Source organism: Xiphophorus hellerii, chromosome 19 (genome assembly GCF_003331165.1).
Source record: "Xiphophorus hellerii strain 12219 chromosome 19, Xiphophorus_hellerii-4.1, whole genome shotgun sequence".
NCBI classification, from domain to species: Eukaryota; Metazoa; Chordata; class Actinopteri; order Cyprinodontiformes; family Poeciliidae; genus Xiphophorus; species Xiphophorus hellerii.
In genome coordinates this window covers 22454086-22468992 of record NC_045690.1, presented here as the reverse complement: position 1 = coordinate 22468992, position 14907 = coordinate 22454086, and the positions used below count along the sequence as shown (strand labels likewise).

At 40.2% G+C, this 14907-nt stretch overlaps 1 protein-coding gene across 4 annotated transcripts in view; it reads right to left on the bottom strand.

Moving 5' to 3' along the window:
- Window positions 1-14907, bottom strand: part of slc8a3 (solute carrier family 8 member 3) — a 124062-nt gene that overhangs the window by 42275 nt on the left and 66880 nt on the right. For 2 of the 4 annotated variants that reach the window (XM_032547084.1, XM_032547085.1), the window contains exon 3: window positions 7379-7485. The exons of the other annotated variants lie outside the window; for them this stretch is intronic. In XM_032547084.1, the coding sequence (XP_032402975.1) occupies window positions 7379-7485 (107 nt within the window). The remainder of the gene's footprint in view (window positions 1-7378; window positions 7486-14907) is intronic. 4 annotated transcript variants of the gene reach the window in all.

Here is a 14907-nt window from a genome sequence, read left to right as displayed (position 1 = left end):
ATTTCGAATTGATTGTTTGAACATCAAACATAAACCGTATTGCTTTGTACTTTGTATCATTATGACAGCGTTTTAGGGCCATTGTACATAGAAGAAAAAGGAGTACATTTTTGGCAAAAGTACTTAGAAATTTTGAGATTAATCTCAGAAATAAAAAAGACATTTCTGAGGTCCAAATGTAAAAATATTTTCTAGAAAAAACTCAGAAGATTTTAGATTAATTTCAGAAATTTTCTAGAAAAAAAAAGTGAACATTTTCTGCAAGAAAAGTTAAAAAGTTTAGGTTTGTGGCCCAGATTTACTTTTTTTTCTATCTACAATGGTAGAAGGATCACTGTCTTAGATCACTATCCTATACAACCTCAGCTCAAGTTCACAAATTGATGGCTGCACACACCTTTTAAGGATTTCTTTCTTGCCCAATGGCCACTGGAAACATCCGCCAGCCTCTTATATTCCTGCATTGACAACTTATTTTTCAAAATGCCGTTAGTTTTACGCTGCGTCTAACATAAAACAGCACTTTCCAAAAGATCTACTTCTGTCTCGTCAGTTTAGAGAATATTTTCTTGGACAAGATTGAGATACTTTTTGGCACAAGTCAGACGGACCTCGTTTTCTTTCCCGTCAGCAGTGGTTTTCGCTTTTCAATTCTCCTATGGATGACATTTTCTTTCTTCCGGTCTCTCTGTTGTTGTTGAATCATGAACGCTGACCTTAGCTGAGGCAAGTTTGGCCTGCAGTTCTCTAGATGTTGATCTGGGTTCTTTTGTTATTGATATGACCAGCTCTGTTTCTCTCCAAGGCTTGATGTTTTGCTTTTTCATTCCTCTTTGTGGTGTCAGAAAGGTTTGGCTTAAATCGGATTTTACAGTTCTGGGATCAGTCAGTGCCTGGTTGTGGCTAGTAAAACTAAATTCCACTAGAAGTCATACTTCCCACCCAATTGTTATGAAATAACCAATGAAGATCATATTTGATTAATGCAACTGATATTGTTTGCACATTATAAACGGACCCCATGCCCTTGTCATTGAGTAGTTTCAATCAATATAATAATGTAACAGGGTCATTTCCAAATCAATTCCCCCTATTGTAGATTATCTAAAGGCCTGCAATCTTAAACTCCATCTGTGCTTGATTCCTTGCTTTGTCTGCTGCATTCCTCCACAACATGACTCACTGCTCATTTGGAGGTAATGAATGCATGTGTGAAAGAGGACTGTGAGAAAGGAGACGGTCAGGCTCGAACAACAGCATGTGAAGTGCCCTCAGAAGCCGCGAGAGCTCCTTCTGAGAGAGGCAGCCGACGGGTGGCACATTTCCCAACGGCAAGCGTGATTTGAATGGAAAGTGGCAGTGGGAGATGGATTACCACAAGGAGCGGGCTGGGAAGGGGACTTTAATCCTACAGTCATGCATACACAAACACACCGATGCGTGCACGTGATCACCTATAACGTCCATCCAATATACCCGAACATACTCTCCAATGCAAAGGCATGCTTCCTTCTCGCCGGAGTTCAGTTTTGAGCTGTGTGCACATGATGGGAAGAAACAGACTGAAACCAACAAGACAAAACCCTAAACGTGAATGAGGACAGTGATTTTTGCTGTGCCATTTGAAGGTCTACCTAGTAATTTCCACTGCCCAATACATCCTTCTCTCATCTTTGACTTTGTAGCATTTCAAGAGTTAGAGCAGCCTCTTCTCTCCTCTTGGCAACCTACTATTGCCAGACCAAGATAACAGGTTCATTCCCATCAAGTGTGTGTACATCTGATGCTAGAAGAGTGACTTGTCTGGGTACAGTTGTCTTGGAGGCAATTGAATACTTTGGAGGGTAAAGTTTTGATTTCATTGTGAAGTACTTCTAGGTAGCCTCCCTACTTGTGATTCTGCTCTTCATGGAAAAATGCTGAAAACTGGTATTGGACAATTCTTGCCCCCTTAGTTGTTTTTACCCTTCGTCTTGCTTTTACAAATTATGATAAACAAAATATGGTTCTTTTGTCCAACAAAAACGACAAAAAAAACCCTTTAATGTATGTAATATGCGTCTAGCTTTGTATTTCGCTGCAGCATGAGGATGGGGAAACAATTCGAACAAATGCAGCAAAAAGCCTCCAGGACGTCTTTCAGCCAACGGATGTGTCAGAAGTCATAACTGAATATGGTGTCTGAGTGAAGAACACTTGAGCTGGATACTTGCTGACACATGGTCACGAACTGCGCCTCTCTACTTCAGGGATCAGCTCTTTACACTTTATTGTCCAAGTGCAAACTGACTGGTCTGGTGTCTTTGTGTTAAAACGGAGTTGCATTTCTGTAACGGGTTATAGGCTCAATTGGAGACAAGGGAAAGTAGCAGGTCACGGAAAACTTTCGCTGTTGTTCGTCGCTCCTTGTGTCGAATCATAACGCACCTCTGTGAACTAGGAAATCCTCTGCGGGAGAGAGGCTTTTATGCCAAAATAGGTAGTTCGACTAATCTGGTTTATGTAATAGTAGCGCATAAACATTTTCAGAATAATTGTATGCATTAACGCATTAACGTTGGAAACTACCTGTTCAGATCTTCGCACGTCTTGCCATAAAGACGTTCTGCACTGTCGTCAAACGGTAAAGCGGCTCATTTAGACTCGGCTGTATTGGGTTGCATCAGCGGCAGAAGTGGCTGCTATAACCACCTCACTGGAAGTGCTAATGGTATTGACCACTTCAACAGGAGTTAGAGAAGGGCATTGCTAGAGCTGGCAGTAAACATCTCCAGACTGACAGGTCAGGGTGACTGCTGCCTTGATTGCTTTCATTACTCACACATTGTCCAAAGTCAGACCTGCCAGCCTGGGACTCAGTCACATCTGCCAGAATCTGATCCGAGAATCCCATCCCATGAACAAATCAGGAAAAGTTTCGAGAAGTGATGTAACTGACAGCAATAAGCCCCTAACAGATCAAAGAGCTAAAGTACGTTCTGATAACTCCTTTCCCCTCTTTTCAGTTTGATCTTCTCTCCAAAGAAATAATCAGTATGTAAACAACAGTTAGTGCGGCTGTAATGACAGAGTAGCCTTCTGATGTAAGAAAACTGGAGCGAGGCTATTTGCTATGACAGAAACAAAGACTCTAATATAATAGTCATCATTTCTGCTTTTCCACTTTGGCTTGAATAAAGAGAAAAACAAACCCAATCAGCTGCAGATCACTGATTTTGAACAACAATATGATTGTTAGATTATATCGAAAAACTATAAAACCATCCTATCATTCATTGATGCAATAAAGGAGTAATTGCAAGAGAACAACGTGCGCGCGAGCCTAATAAAGCGTCTTCTGTTTCTTCTAATGTGGCATCAAAGTGATTTCATCAGCAAAGACACGTTCATAAAATATGATGCTGCACAAAAAGAGCTTTTTCATTACCCTCCTCATTGTATATAGTTTAAACATTCATTACCTAAATCAAACATTTATTACCTTCTGCATTTACAAAGTAAGTAGGCGTATCTCGTATAATTCTCTGCAAACATTGGGCTTTCATTAGATGCACAGCGGCGTTGCTCTGCTTCTACAGTTGAAATGAGTAACATTTGAATCATTTAGTAAAATAAACCTAGGTGTAGACTACAGCTGGGACGGGAAGGTCTGGCTCTGAATGAGAGGGATGTCCCCCCAGGGTATTTTATTGAGCATGAATAATATTTGTGCAAATTAAAAACAGAAAACAATTTATCATAGGCCTTACAAAACTTTGTAAAATATGGATTCCCTCGTCCCGATTGGTGGAATCCATGCAACAGGGTCTAATGCTGCATGTAATTAATCTTCAAGGTGTTTTTTTTTATGTAGTCCTGTATATTCATTTCATAACCAAAAAATATAGAAATGAACAGAAACATTGAAAATGAAAGTATGTGTCAAATTGTGCTGAGTTTGGTCTAAAATAAGAATTAGAAAAAAATAATTAAACATTTTTTTAAATCAGACTAGCTGCGTCTCCATTCACAATTGCGCAATTTGACATTTTGAAAATTCATTTGCTTAATCAATCAGTCAAGTTTATTTGTATACCATATTTGAGCAACAAGGCAGTTCAAAGAGATTTACATCATAATAGAAACACAACAGTTTTGAGAAAACGTGGTGGTATTTTTGGACGTATCAAAATTTATTTATTTTTATAGTACATTCTTTTTGCATCACTCGAGTCACACGATCAACAACCAGATGTTGCCACTGGCGCAAACCACGAAGAAGAAGATGACTGGAAGTAGTTGGAGGATCATGGCGTGGCAGTGGCATGTTTTTAACGACTTACCACCTGAACAAACTTATTCATGCTATTTTAATTCCATTTGTTACTTAATGGAAACGCCGCAATTGTGACATTGTGTTCTAGTGACATATTTTGACAAAGTTTTGCTCACATTTGTAATGAAAACACAGCTAGTGACTTAAAAGGCCAACTCAGGAGAAAGATGATCAAAATAAAGAATTTGGCTAATCAAAATTGACACAACCTAACTTCATCGTCTTCATGCACAAAGGTTAGGAAGAGTGAAAAAGTGTTTCCTGGCCAGAAACTTCTCAGGAAATGTGCACAACAGGAGCATCAGTGATGTAGAGAAGAGAAACCACACTGACCCTGTTTCACTTTGGGCGCATGTTACAGACGCCTACCTGCTTACCCCACCTGCATCACCTCATTAAAGTTGTAGCAGTGAACGGTGAAAATCCATATTTAGGCATCGAAGAACATGTCCATAGGTGTGCAGTTAGAAAAACCCCCCTCAAAAAATAAGAAAATGTAGCAGTAAATTCAAACTCAACTAGGTGGGAAAACAAACTGGTTCACTGCAGCTGCCGTTGCGAACTCGATTAATCCTACAGCAGCAATCACCAGGAAAAAGCTGGATAAAATCATGTTTTAGCTTCCCATAGATGTACAGTACATCTTGACAAATGATCTTTTGTTCAGTCAGGATTTTAAAACATTAATTACTACATAGAGAATAGACGCATCAGTTTCTATGGTTGCAGATATAAGTGATTTCCAATGTACCTAAAACTGGAGCATGTGAAAAAGAAACACTGCAAAGAATTCTGTCAATTAGTGAGTAGATGGAAGTGAATGAAAGGCTCCTGTAACGCATAGTGACTCAAAACTCTTCATGCATCGATTAGCTATAAACAGGTTTTGCAGGGCATTCTGAAAAGAAAGAGGCGGGGAAAAAAACAGCATACAAAGGTTCAGTTTCTTTCCCCTCAAAGCGTCTGACCCTTGAGACTGGACCTGACCACTGGCATGTATCCTGCACAGCTTCACCTGTCGTTACCTATCTTTATCTGGCACTCTGTCTGAACAAATCGCTTAGCTTACTTCTCCTCTACACCTTTACTGTCTCCAACAATTCAACTCAAGAACGCTGCGGGCAACTGTACAACTCCGAGCGGAAAAGAAAATAAATAAATAACAAAAACACAGATATTTCCAGAACCATAAATGGGAGCAGAGTGGTTCATACTTTTTGTAACGGCTTGATTATTATTTTTAAAGCACACATTGAGATCAATGACGAAAGGAAATCCTGACACGTTTGAAACTATTTTCCGTTTAACCGGTGGTTAGCAGCAATCTCTTTTTTTTGTTGTTTTTTTTAGTCGATGAATCACCAACACCTAAACATGTTGCAGTAATAGCCACTTGCTTCAGTCGGAAGTTGTAACGGAGCGAATAAGAGAGTTAACTAGTTTCAATATCAGTGAGGTGTTTAAAAATTACACAAGGATGAAGTTTATAGAAAGGAAACTGGGCTAACTCTGGAGCATGTCTTCCATTCATTAAGGCTCCCACTTTTGAACAGGCACAGATAAGTCAGTGGACAACAGGAAGGCTAAATGTATTGCAGCAAAATTTCTTTGCTTTGTTCTTTTGAAAAAAAAAAAAATCTTAACGAGTTGGGGAAAGGATCTGTGTTACCTGAGAAATACACAGACTGGTGTTTACAGTTTCTAATGCTAATGCTAACTACTCTGTCTTTAATACAGTCTATGACATCTCCTCTACACAGCGTTTCGAACGCTGGCAATTATTTAATTTAATTCTTTGAAATAAATAGGAACTTTCTGAACCCAGCTTCACACTATATACAACCAGATATTGGTTTTGGCCATGAAGTTCTGATCGGTGCATCCCATCCGCTGTATCAACACATCAATCAACTGCATGTTCCCTATCTACTACCTTTGTCAAGAAAAGTAGAGAACTATGTCTTTTATGGCCAGTGTTATATTTTGTAAATAAAATTACATTTTTCTTCATTTCGAACACGTAAAATGACAGAGAAAAAAAATAAATAAAATATATAAAAAAACCCAAAAAGAAGCACAATCACAATTCGCCATAGAAAAAACAAATCTTTCATATCCAGTCAGAAAAGGAGTGGGAAGAAGACAATGCTGACTAAATCCTACCCCCTGTTGTCACGTCCATACATGTCCCACATTATATATATTTTACACATCTAAATTTTTACTCTTGTCACAATTTTTACTCTTTCCTAATTATGACTGTACAATTAACTTATTATCATGCAGTCTGCACCATAATAGAAATGTGAAAACGGCAATGTGCATTTGCATTCGTCCCCAATTAACACATCCTCAAAATAAGATGCATCTGCCTTCAAAAGTCATCTAGTTGGAAATATTTGCTTGTCTGCATAAAAACGTTAAAATTAAGTGAATAATAGTAATAAATAAAATCAGTTAAAAAACTTTATTCACTAACATCTTAATCTGATACTAAAGTTTTTTTTATTTGAAACGCAAGGAAGAAAAGCTGGGCAAAAATACTTTTATTGTACTTCTCTCTTTAGCAGGACGCTATACAATATGAGTATATTAAAATAATACTTCATAGCCTGATGAAACCATTAGTTGGAATCTGGTGAATCGTTTCTCTCGCTGCTAAATAAAATGAATGAATAATCCTTCCTCAGCAGAACCAGTTTATAGCATTCATCATGGACGCTCTGGCTGTAAAGTTATAAATAACTCCTGCATGTTTCTATATAACAGTGTCTGCCTGCGCCTTTGAGTATATGAAAGTGACGTCTAGACTGTTTGCTTCCTTGTGCAGATGCCGATGGCGTCTGGGGGAGAAACTGTGGCGCTGAGAGGAACAAAAAGATGTGATTTTACCGCGGCGGGATTGTGAAAAAAACAGAGTTGTGAACAAAACCTGGCGTTAAAAACACAGGAGGATGGCAGAGAAACAGAGAAGAGGGGCTGAAATGAGGCAAATGGAGGCCACAGCAGTAAAAGTGGGAGAGTAAGACACAGAGAAAGAGAGAAAGAAGTTGAGTACTCCACCTTTCTGCAGACTCATGTCTACCATGCGAGGCTCAGCCAGCTCCAGGAAGAAGTTCTTGTTTTTCTCATACTCCTCATCGTCAATAATTTTCACGTGAACAAACTTGCTGCGAGAGGGGGGAGGAGGGAAAGGACAAAGGACAGGGTTTTTTGCGAAAGGTAAGGGGACAGAAAAAAAAAAAAACCCAACAAAAGACAGAGAAGGGGAGGAGGGAGAGAGAAGAAGAGAAAGGTTAATTTGCGATGGAGGGACACGGGAAGCGCGCTGTAAGTTGGATTAATAATCAGCATGGAAGAAAGGTTAGACGGTGAACGGTCGGCTCGCTCTGCAGCAGGCCTGTCAGTCAGCCGTCAGACATGACGTGCAGCGCTGCTAACCCGCGAGCTCATTGGCCGGCGCTGGTGTCATGACAACCACATTCATCACCGCATCCAGCACAAGTAGGACATGAGTAAAAACCCGTCCGTAGCAGAGTGGACGGAAAAACAAAATGAACTGAAAACACGAGCTTCTAGTCAGTCTGGCTGTGAACGGTGTACATTTTTTTTTTTTTTTTTTTGTCACAAAAAGTAAATGCCACAGTGCCTTACAAAAATATCGTTTTCACACATCACACAAAGTATTTTTGCTGGGATTTTTCTACGAGGTAGAAAAACAGCAGGTGGCTCATATTTGTGAAGTGGGATAGAAACGATACGTGGTTTCACTTCCTAAAATGAAAATGTGAAAAGTGTGAGTTGATTCTTTTTATATGAACATTCTCAAAACTTTCGGTGCAGACTTTCATTTTTACAAATTTTACACAAAAATGTTTTTCTTTTTGAAATCTTCATTTCAAATGTAAAACTAAAAGTCAAATGGAAAAAAGAAAATAAAAAACAAAATAGGAATAATAAAACAAATAATAATAAAAACCAAGTTTTCATTTTCATTACGAAGCTCAAAGTTCCAGAACATTACTTGTCATCTGTGCTGGAGAGTTTGGTTTCTCCATAATCTCCCTATGAGTTAATCTAACAGCTACACAATGAAGCCTGGTTGCCAAAGAGGTGCAGAAATATGAAGTTAAGATTATAATAGGTATAGCTATCAGCTCTGTTCAATTTTGTCCTAATAAAATCTAACCAAATGTGGCGCTAGTTGCATCTCCATTGACCTTAAAATTGTGGCAACTGGAATTACGAAAATAAATTTGCTTAATAGAAATGTACTAATGTTAAAAAAAACCTCATATTTTTCGATAAAAAGCTTTTGCGCTACGCTGAAGTTGGCTGGAGTGTTGATTTGATTCTTTCAACTATTTCACCTGTGCAAAATGCCTGGGTGGACGCAGCTCCTCCTCCACGACTCCCCCACTCAGCTCCTTCAGACTAGCCAGCAGCAATTAGCAAACACCTGGTGGAACTGCACATCTGCTGAGCTCATTATAGAAGCTGCTTCTCAGTACAATGCCAGTAAAAACGCTCTTAAAGGGTTAATAGAGGAGCGATGTCATGACTTTCTGAAGGTGAAAGGAGTTTTTAAAGAGACAGAGGCCCAATTTCAAGGTGTTAAATTACAAAGTCAAATTTCTTTAAAGTCATATTTGATAAATATAGCATTTTTATAACAATTGGAGGTAACATAGTTACTTTATCGCGCTATAAAATGGCACCATGCGCCTGGAAAACACACAATACTGCGCCTTTAAGGACATCATGATAAAGTGGCCTGATCCCACTTCACAGTTACGTGCTGCTTTGCATCGCTTCCATTCCTCCGTCACGGTGCTTTCAGGCAGACTGATGGCTGGACACTATGCTATTTTTCAGCGCACAGACAAAGAGAGAAGTAGTTCATCGCAGGGTTTATGACTCCGGTTTGAGGAGAACGCTCCTTTAATGAAGTCAAATGTCTTGAGGGTGCGATGCCCTTCCTTTGGAAAAAGCTCTACGTGAAACATCATCGCACAGAAACGGCTCGATATGGCACCGCGGCCCCAGCGGCGCTCTCTCCACTGATCGGCCCTAATTGATCTTTATAAAGAGTTATTGACGGGTCCGGGCGGCTAAGTGGTCAGTGGGTACCCTGATGCCTCGGCGGCGGCTCGGAAAGGGGGGGAGGAGGTGGAGGAGGGGGCTCCTCGAGGAATAGCCTCGCTGATTTCAGCCGGACTCATGCAAAGGTTACATCACACGCTGTCGGTTGCAGGGAAATGAAAGCAAACCCTAAATGAGTCATGACACTCTCTGCATCCGCTCTCTCAGGCTGCAGAAAGCTCGCCCCGCGAGCGTCAGACAAGCCAAACAACAGCCGACAGTGGCACAGCGGGCCCTGGAAAAAGGGGATGACATACTTTATTATGTGTCTGACACCTCATGGGAGAACGCTTTCCCTGCTAATACAAGCGAAGGGAAACCGGATTTTTCTGCATGCTATTTGGGGGAATGCATTTAGAAAGCAGGAGTTCCAGCTAGTAAGATGAGTGGCCCGGCTCCATTCATTATAGATAGCCGCTCATGCATCATGCATTGAGTCAAAAAGCAGCTCGTTCTCTGGCTTTCCAACTTTGTGTCGGTACCAGTGCTAATGCACACTTTGAGTCCAGAGTTGGCTTACACTGACTGAAACTTTTTGGAAAAACTGTATTTTTAGGGGTAGTGTTTTTTTTTTTTTTTGGTATACTGTGCTTTTTACATTGACTTGAGTAATTTCAATATAATGCAGCATTACTCTCACTTGAGTAACATCACTGAATGAAGAACAAACTTGTTTTAACCAAACATTCACCAGACACAGACACACACCTGAGTTTTCGGTCAGCGTTTCATAAGTTTAGAAAGAAACTGATTTGGAAAAATGTGTATTTGGCTTGATTTTGTTATTTTTGCAATATTCATTATTTTCACTGGTTGTTAAAAGATCAAAATTTCCACATAAGTTTATATTTTGGTCCATTTGATGATGTAATTTTCAAAAATGAAATTGTTGATGTTTTGATCACTCAGTTGAGTGGCCTTTTTTTTTTTACCAAATACCCTTTTACAGCCAGAGTTTGTTTTGTTTCCTAACCAGCAGGGCTGGACGATATGGCTGAAAAACGTTTCAAAATATAAGCGTTTCATATCAGTCGATATCGATGATTATTGATTCATTTTTTGTTTTAAATATCTGAAAGAGACGTCAGCAGCCAAACTGCTGACGTCTCTTTTCCTCTTTTATCCTCAGTTTTCACTTTACAACATTGTTGTGTATTTTTAAGCAGTTGTTAGGCACTGCTGCTGCGCGAGTTACTCAACAGGCTGTTGCTAGGTAACCAAAGAGTGAGTAAGTTAGTCGATGGCACCAACCTAGCTTTAGTTCACCGTGAGAGTTTAAAAGGCTAAAGTCTCTGCCTACATCCCCCAGAATGCTGTGCGATTCTGGATAAGAGTTCAGTGAAATGATTGAATATTCTTTCAGACGTATTATCTACTGATATTGATTGCTTGAGTAATTTCTTGGATGGGTACTTTTTACTTTTACTTGATAAAAATATGTTGAAGTTGTGCTTCTCTCGAGTAAAATTTTTTGGGTTCTCTACCCGCCTCTGTTTGAGTCTTTTTATAATTGTGGACAGTTGAAATTCTGTCTCATAAATCCAGACAAAAGCATGCTTCACAGAGTAAATCCTATTCTCTGGTTAAAATGTTTGTAGCTCAGGATGTGAGTGACCGTGCGAGGGAAACTGTACAGTCTAACTGCCTTTTAACACACCGCGGACAGCAGAGCGATCCATCTTGCTTTCCCTCTCTTCACATCTCACCAGCGGGGCTTTCCTTTCCTAGCCAGGCGACAAGTCTGCAGTGCCGGCTCTGCAGACGTGAACGGCACTTCGGTTTTCATCAAGACTGAGAAGAAGACGCACAGGAGTCTAATGGACTAATGGAATCTGGCACACACACACACACACACACACACGCGCGCGCGCGCGCGCATTCACACACCGCCTGCATGTTGTGGGGGGTTGACATCAGTGCAAGCTAAAAGCAAACCACAGATACAGCCTCACTATTAATCTATGACTATCCGCTCTATGGAAAAACAACAGAAAAAAGCAATTCATTTAATGACGCAAGAGGCTGCCTTTGGGCTGTAAGTAAGCAGCTGCGTCCAGATCTGTCATTTCACGTGCAACAGTTTTCAAGACCACTGTGTGGATAGTTTTACTGTGCCATCAGCTGGAAAAATGTACAAATATATATATAAATATGTAAAAATCATCTGTTTAAAAGCTCTGAGCTGTTAAACTTTAGAAATCACATTAAATCCGACTTAATCTCCTAAGTGTAAAGCAGGCCGACCAGTAGGATGTGCTAATTGCTGTGATCAGTCTACTGCTACTGCTGTTAGCAACACAAGTCCATAAAAACATATTTTTCTTCTGAACAAATAGTCACCTGCAATTTGGAGACTATTTTTGCAAACTTTGCCTACTAATTTCAGCCCTTAAACCCAAAAACCTCATTATACTCTAAACTCCTAATTTAACACACAGGAGCGAATGCCATTAAAACATTCCCCATTGCACCAAAAACCTTCTAATAACATCCCACTAAGTGGAAATGTAATGAATTTAAGGTCCTTTTGCTTTTAAACAGAAATTTTACTTTGTGTTTCACCATGTCTCTCTGCTAGATGCAGCCACTAAATGAGCAACTGTTGCCATAAATTCAACTTTTTCTTCTCCAAGTGACATTATCCTCTTATCAGTGTGTCTGTGGAGGGTTTCCTCGTGAAAGATCGGTCTTCCTGTACTGAGCCAGGTCCTGGCTCTGCTCAATGTTACTTCCTGTTGAAGCATAGTTTTCCTTCCCACCGGCTGTGTTTTCATTAACCATAAAAATGTTATAATTTTGCTTAATGGAAACAGTAGTTCCAAAAAAAAATCATGCTTTTTGATAAAAGTTTTTTTGCGTTGGGTTGAGATGGTTTTTCTGCCGCGTCGAAATCGATGTATTGCGCAAAACTGCACTTTGGTTTTGCTTGCATCGCACAAGTCGTGATCTTGTGGAGGGTGGCGGTTTCTTTCTGTTTGAAATAATTTTGTTTTTTCTCGGGCAATGTGCAGCTGGGTCCACCGTTCATAAAAAGATTTGTGTCATTTGAACGTGTTGAACCCATTGCTCTAATGTGAAATCACGGACTACAATTTCCCCAAAGCGGCACATACGTCGCCGCACCCAAGTATAAGGTTCTTGCCGTTCCAACGCCTGAACTAGACTCTGATGTCTCCTATGATTGGCTCATAGATAATGAGTTCTAGCGCCATGACTGAATTATGACTATTTCTAATTTAGCTGCTCACAACCATTGTTGCCGTAATTTTTAGTGACTTATTGCGAGAACAAGCATATTCTCATGTGATTTTAATTTAATTTCTTATTTAGTGGAAGCACTGCAATTGCAAAATTATGTTTTTCGACACTAGCAGAATATAAACAAGATTTGCTCACATTTCACAGCTACTGTCGCTACCGGCTCAGTGTAGCATTGCTGTAAAGTTGACGACACAACGCAAGCGATTGTTTGTCTCTGTCTGCTCATCCAGGAGGAGTGAATGCAGCAAGTCAGTGATTCGAAGCAATGTGCTGGGTACCCTTACATAAACAAAAAACTTTTAGACTATTTGAACAATTAGAACGGTAATTAACTTGGAACCTGTCTGTATGATTCAATTAAATCGACTTGTTTTGGTAAATGGTTTGAGATGAGACTCGGCGCCATATGTGTAACCTGAATTGAATATAGCTACACAAAGCTGTACTTATCAGAGTATTGGAGAATGTGAGAGCCTAAAAAAACATCTCTTTAAGCGTCGTTTAGAAGTGTATTTGGACGCTGTTGGGTGTTTTCCCCTGAGGTCACAAATGCTTGTTTTCTTGGCACTAGCGGCCTTTATTGACTAGAACTAAGTGGGCAGCGAGGGAAGGAAGGAAGAACCCAGGATGGCTGCCGTTACACCACGAGACACCCCCATTGGAGCATCCTGACTGTTGGATCAGGAAACTTCCTTCGAGCTGCAGAGATTTTCATGGCTTGACGAATTGAAATGATGGTCCCACCCACGGTTTCCTGCCAATAGTTCTCTACTTGACATTGCAAATGCTTTCAGGATTCCATGACTAGAAAAGTCACACACGCCGTAATAGGTTCTGCTGGAAAAATAAACGGCTTCTTTTTATTTCTCGCATGGAAGGTGCCTTTGCTTTGAAGGGTAAGAAGGATCTAAAGAAAAAAGTTAGCTAATCTCATATTTTAGGCTTAAAGGAAGAATGATATCCAATCTGGTGTTCAGGAAAAGAAATAATCTGGCTTGTTTTATAGTACAGTGGATTAAATGGTAGTCCAGGCTTTTCCAACAGTGCTCTCCCTTGTTACACTGAATTACACTGATCTGTCAAAATTAATGTGATAATGATGTATTGATGTTAACATGGCAGACGAGACACACTTAAGTTGGAGTGTGGGAAGTGCCACTGAGTAATGACTGGCGATTACAGGGTTCACACCTCCGCTGCACCAGGCTGCCAGAAGCCAGAGGCCTCTGCCTTTTCCAGACCCAGACTGGATGTAGAGGGGTGCCTGGGGGGTTTGGTGCAAACAGCAAAAGAAATTGAAAGATAGAAGAAGGTGATGCAGAGAGGGCCAAAGAGAGAGTGCTGAACAGTGTCGCTTCACTCTCATTTCATCTGAAAAAAACAAACCACAGCTGAATTCTTTTGCTACAGCATTCCTTGTGATTTCTGTTTTCAAATACGGCTTCCATTTTATCTCCATTAAAAAGTAGAAATATGTCATTGCGAGGGAGACACCTCTGTAGGTCAATAGGATATGTTATAATATGATATAAGACTGGTGCCTGGGAAACTCGAATGTTCCACGTTTAGACGGCACCGCCAAGACATCTTGAGTCAGCTGTAGTTGTCATGCCAGACCACCAGATGGCACTGTGATTTTAGCATTGAATAGAGCACACAAGCACTTTTGACTCTTAGATTCCATCTCATAGGAACCCGTCTCTGTTTCCCATGAACAAAGTGTTAATGTAACACATCTATTCCTTAGCAGAAATCGTGTTAAACTAAACAGGTCAAGTAGCACAAAACAGCACAATGCTATCCGCCATTGTTTTTGTTGTTACCCTATCGCTGTGCATTCTGCGCATGTGCGTTTTCGCGCCTGCGGAGTGATTCACAGAAAAGTTTCCCTCTGACACCTGGTTTCGAAAAGTGCCGCTGTGAGAGACTCCAGTCGCTCATGTAAGCGAGCGGCTGGATCGCAACAAAAAATGTTACGGTTTCACCGAAGAGCAGCTCCGTGTAAACGGAGCCTCAGGATACATCCTGCTACTGAGAAGAGGAAATGCATGTTTAAGACATTCATTGAACATTATTAATGTTGTGGGATATCGCTACAAACTTAATTCCTTCTTTTTCTTATCTACCCTTTAATCACTTCCACCAAAGTCTTTCCCCATTTAATTGATTTAGTCAAACAAACAAGAAAA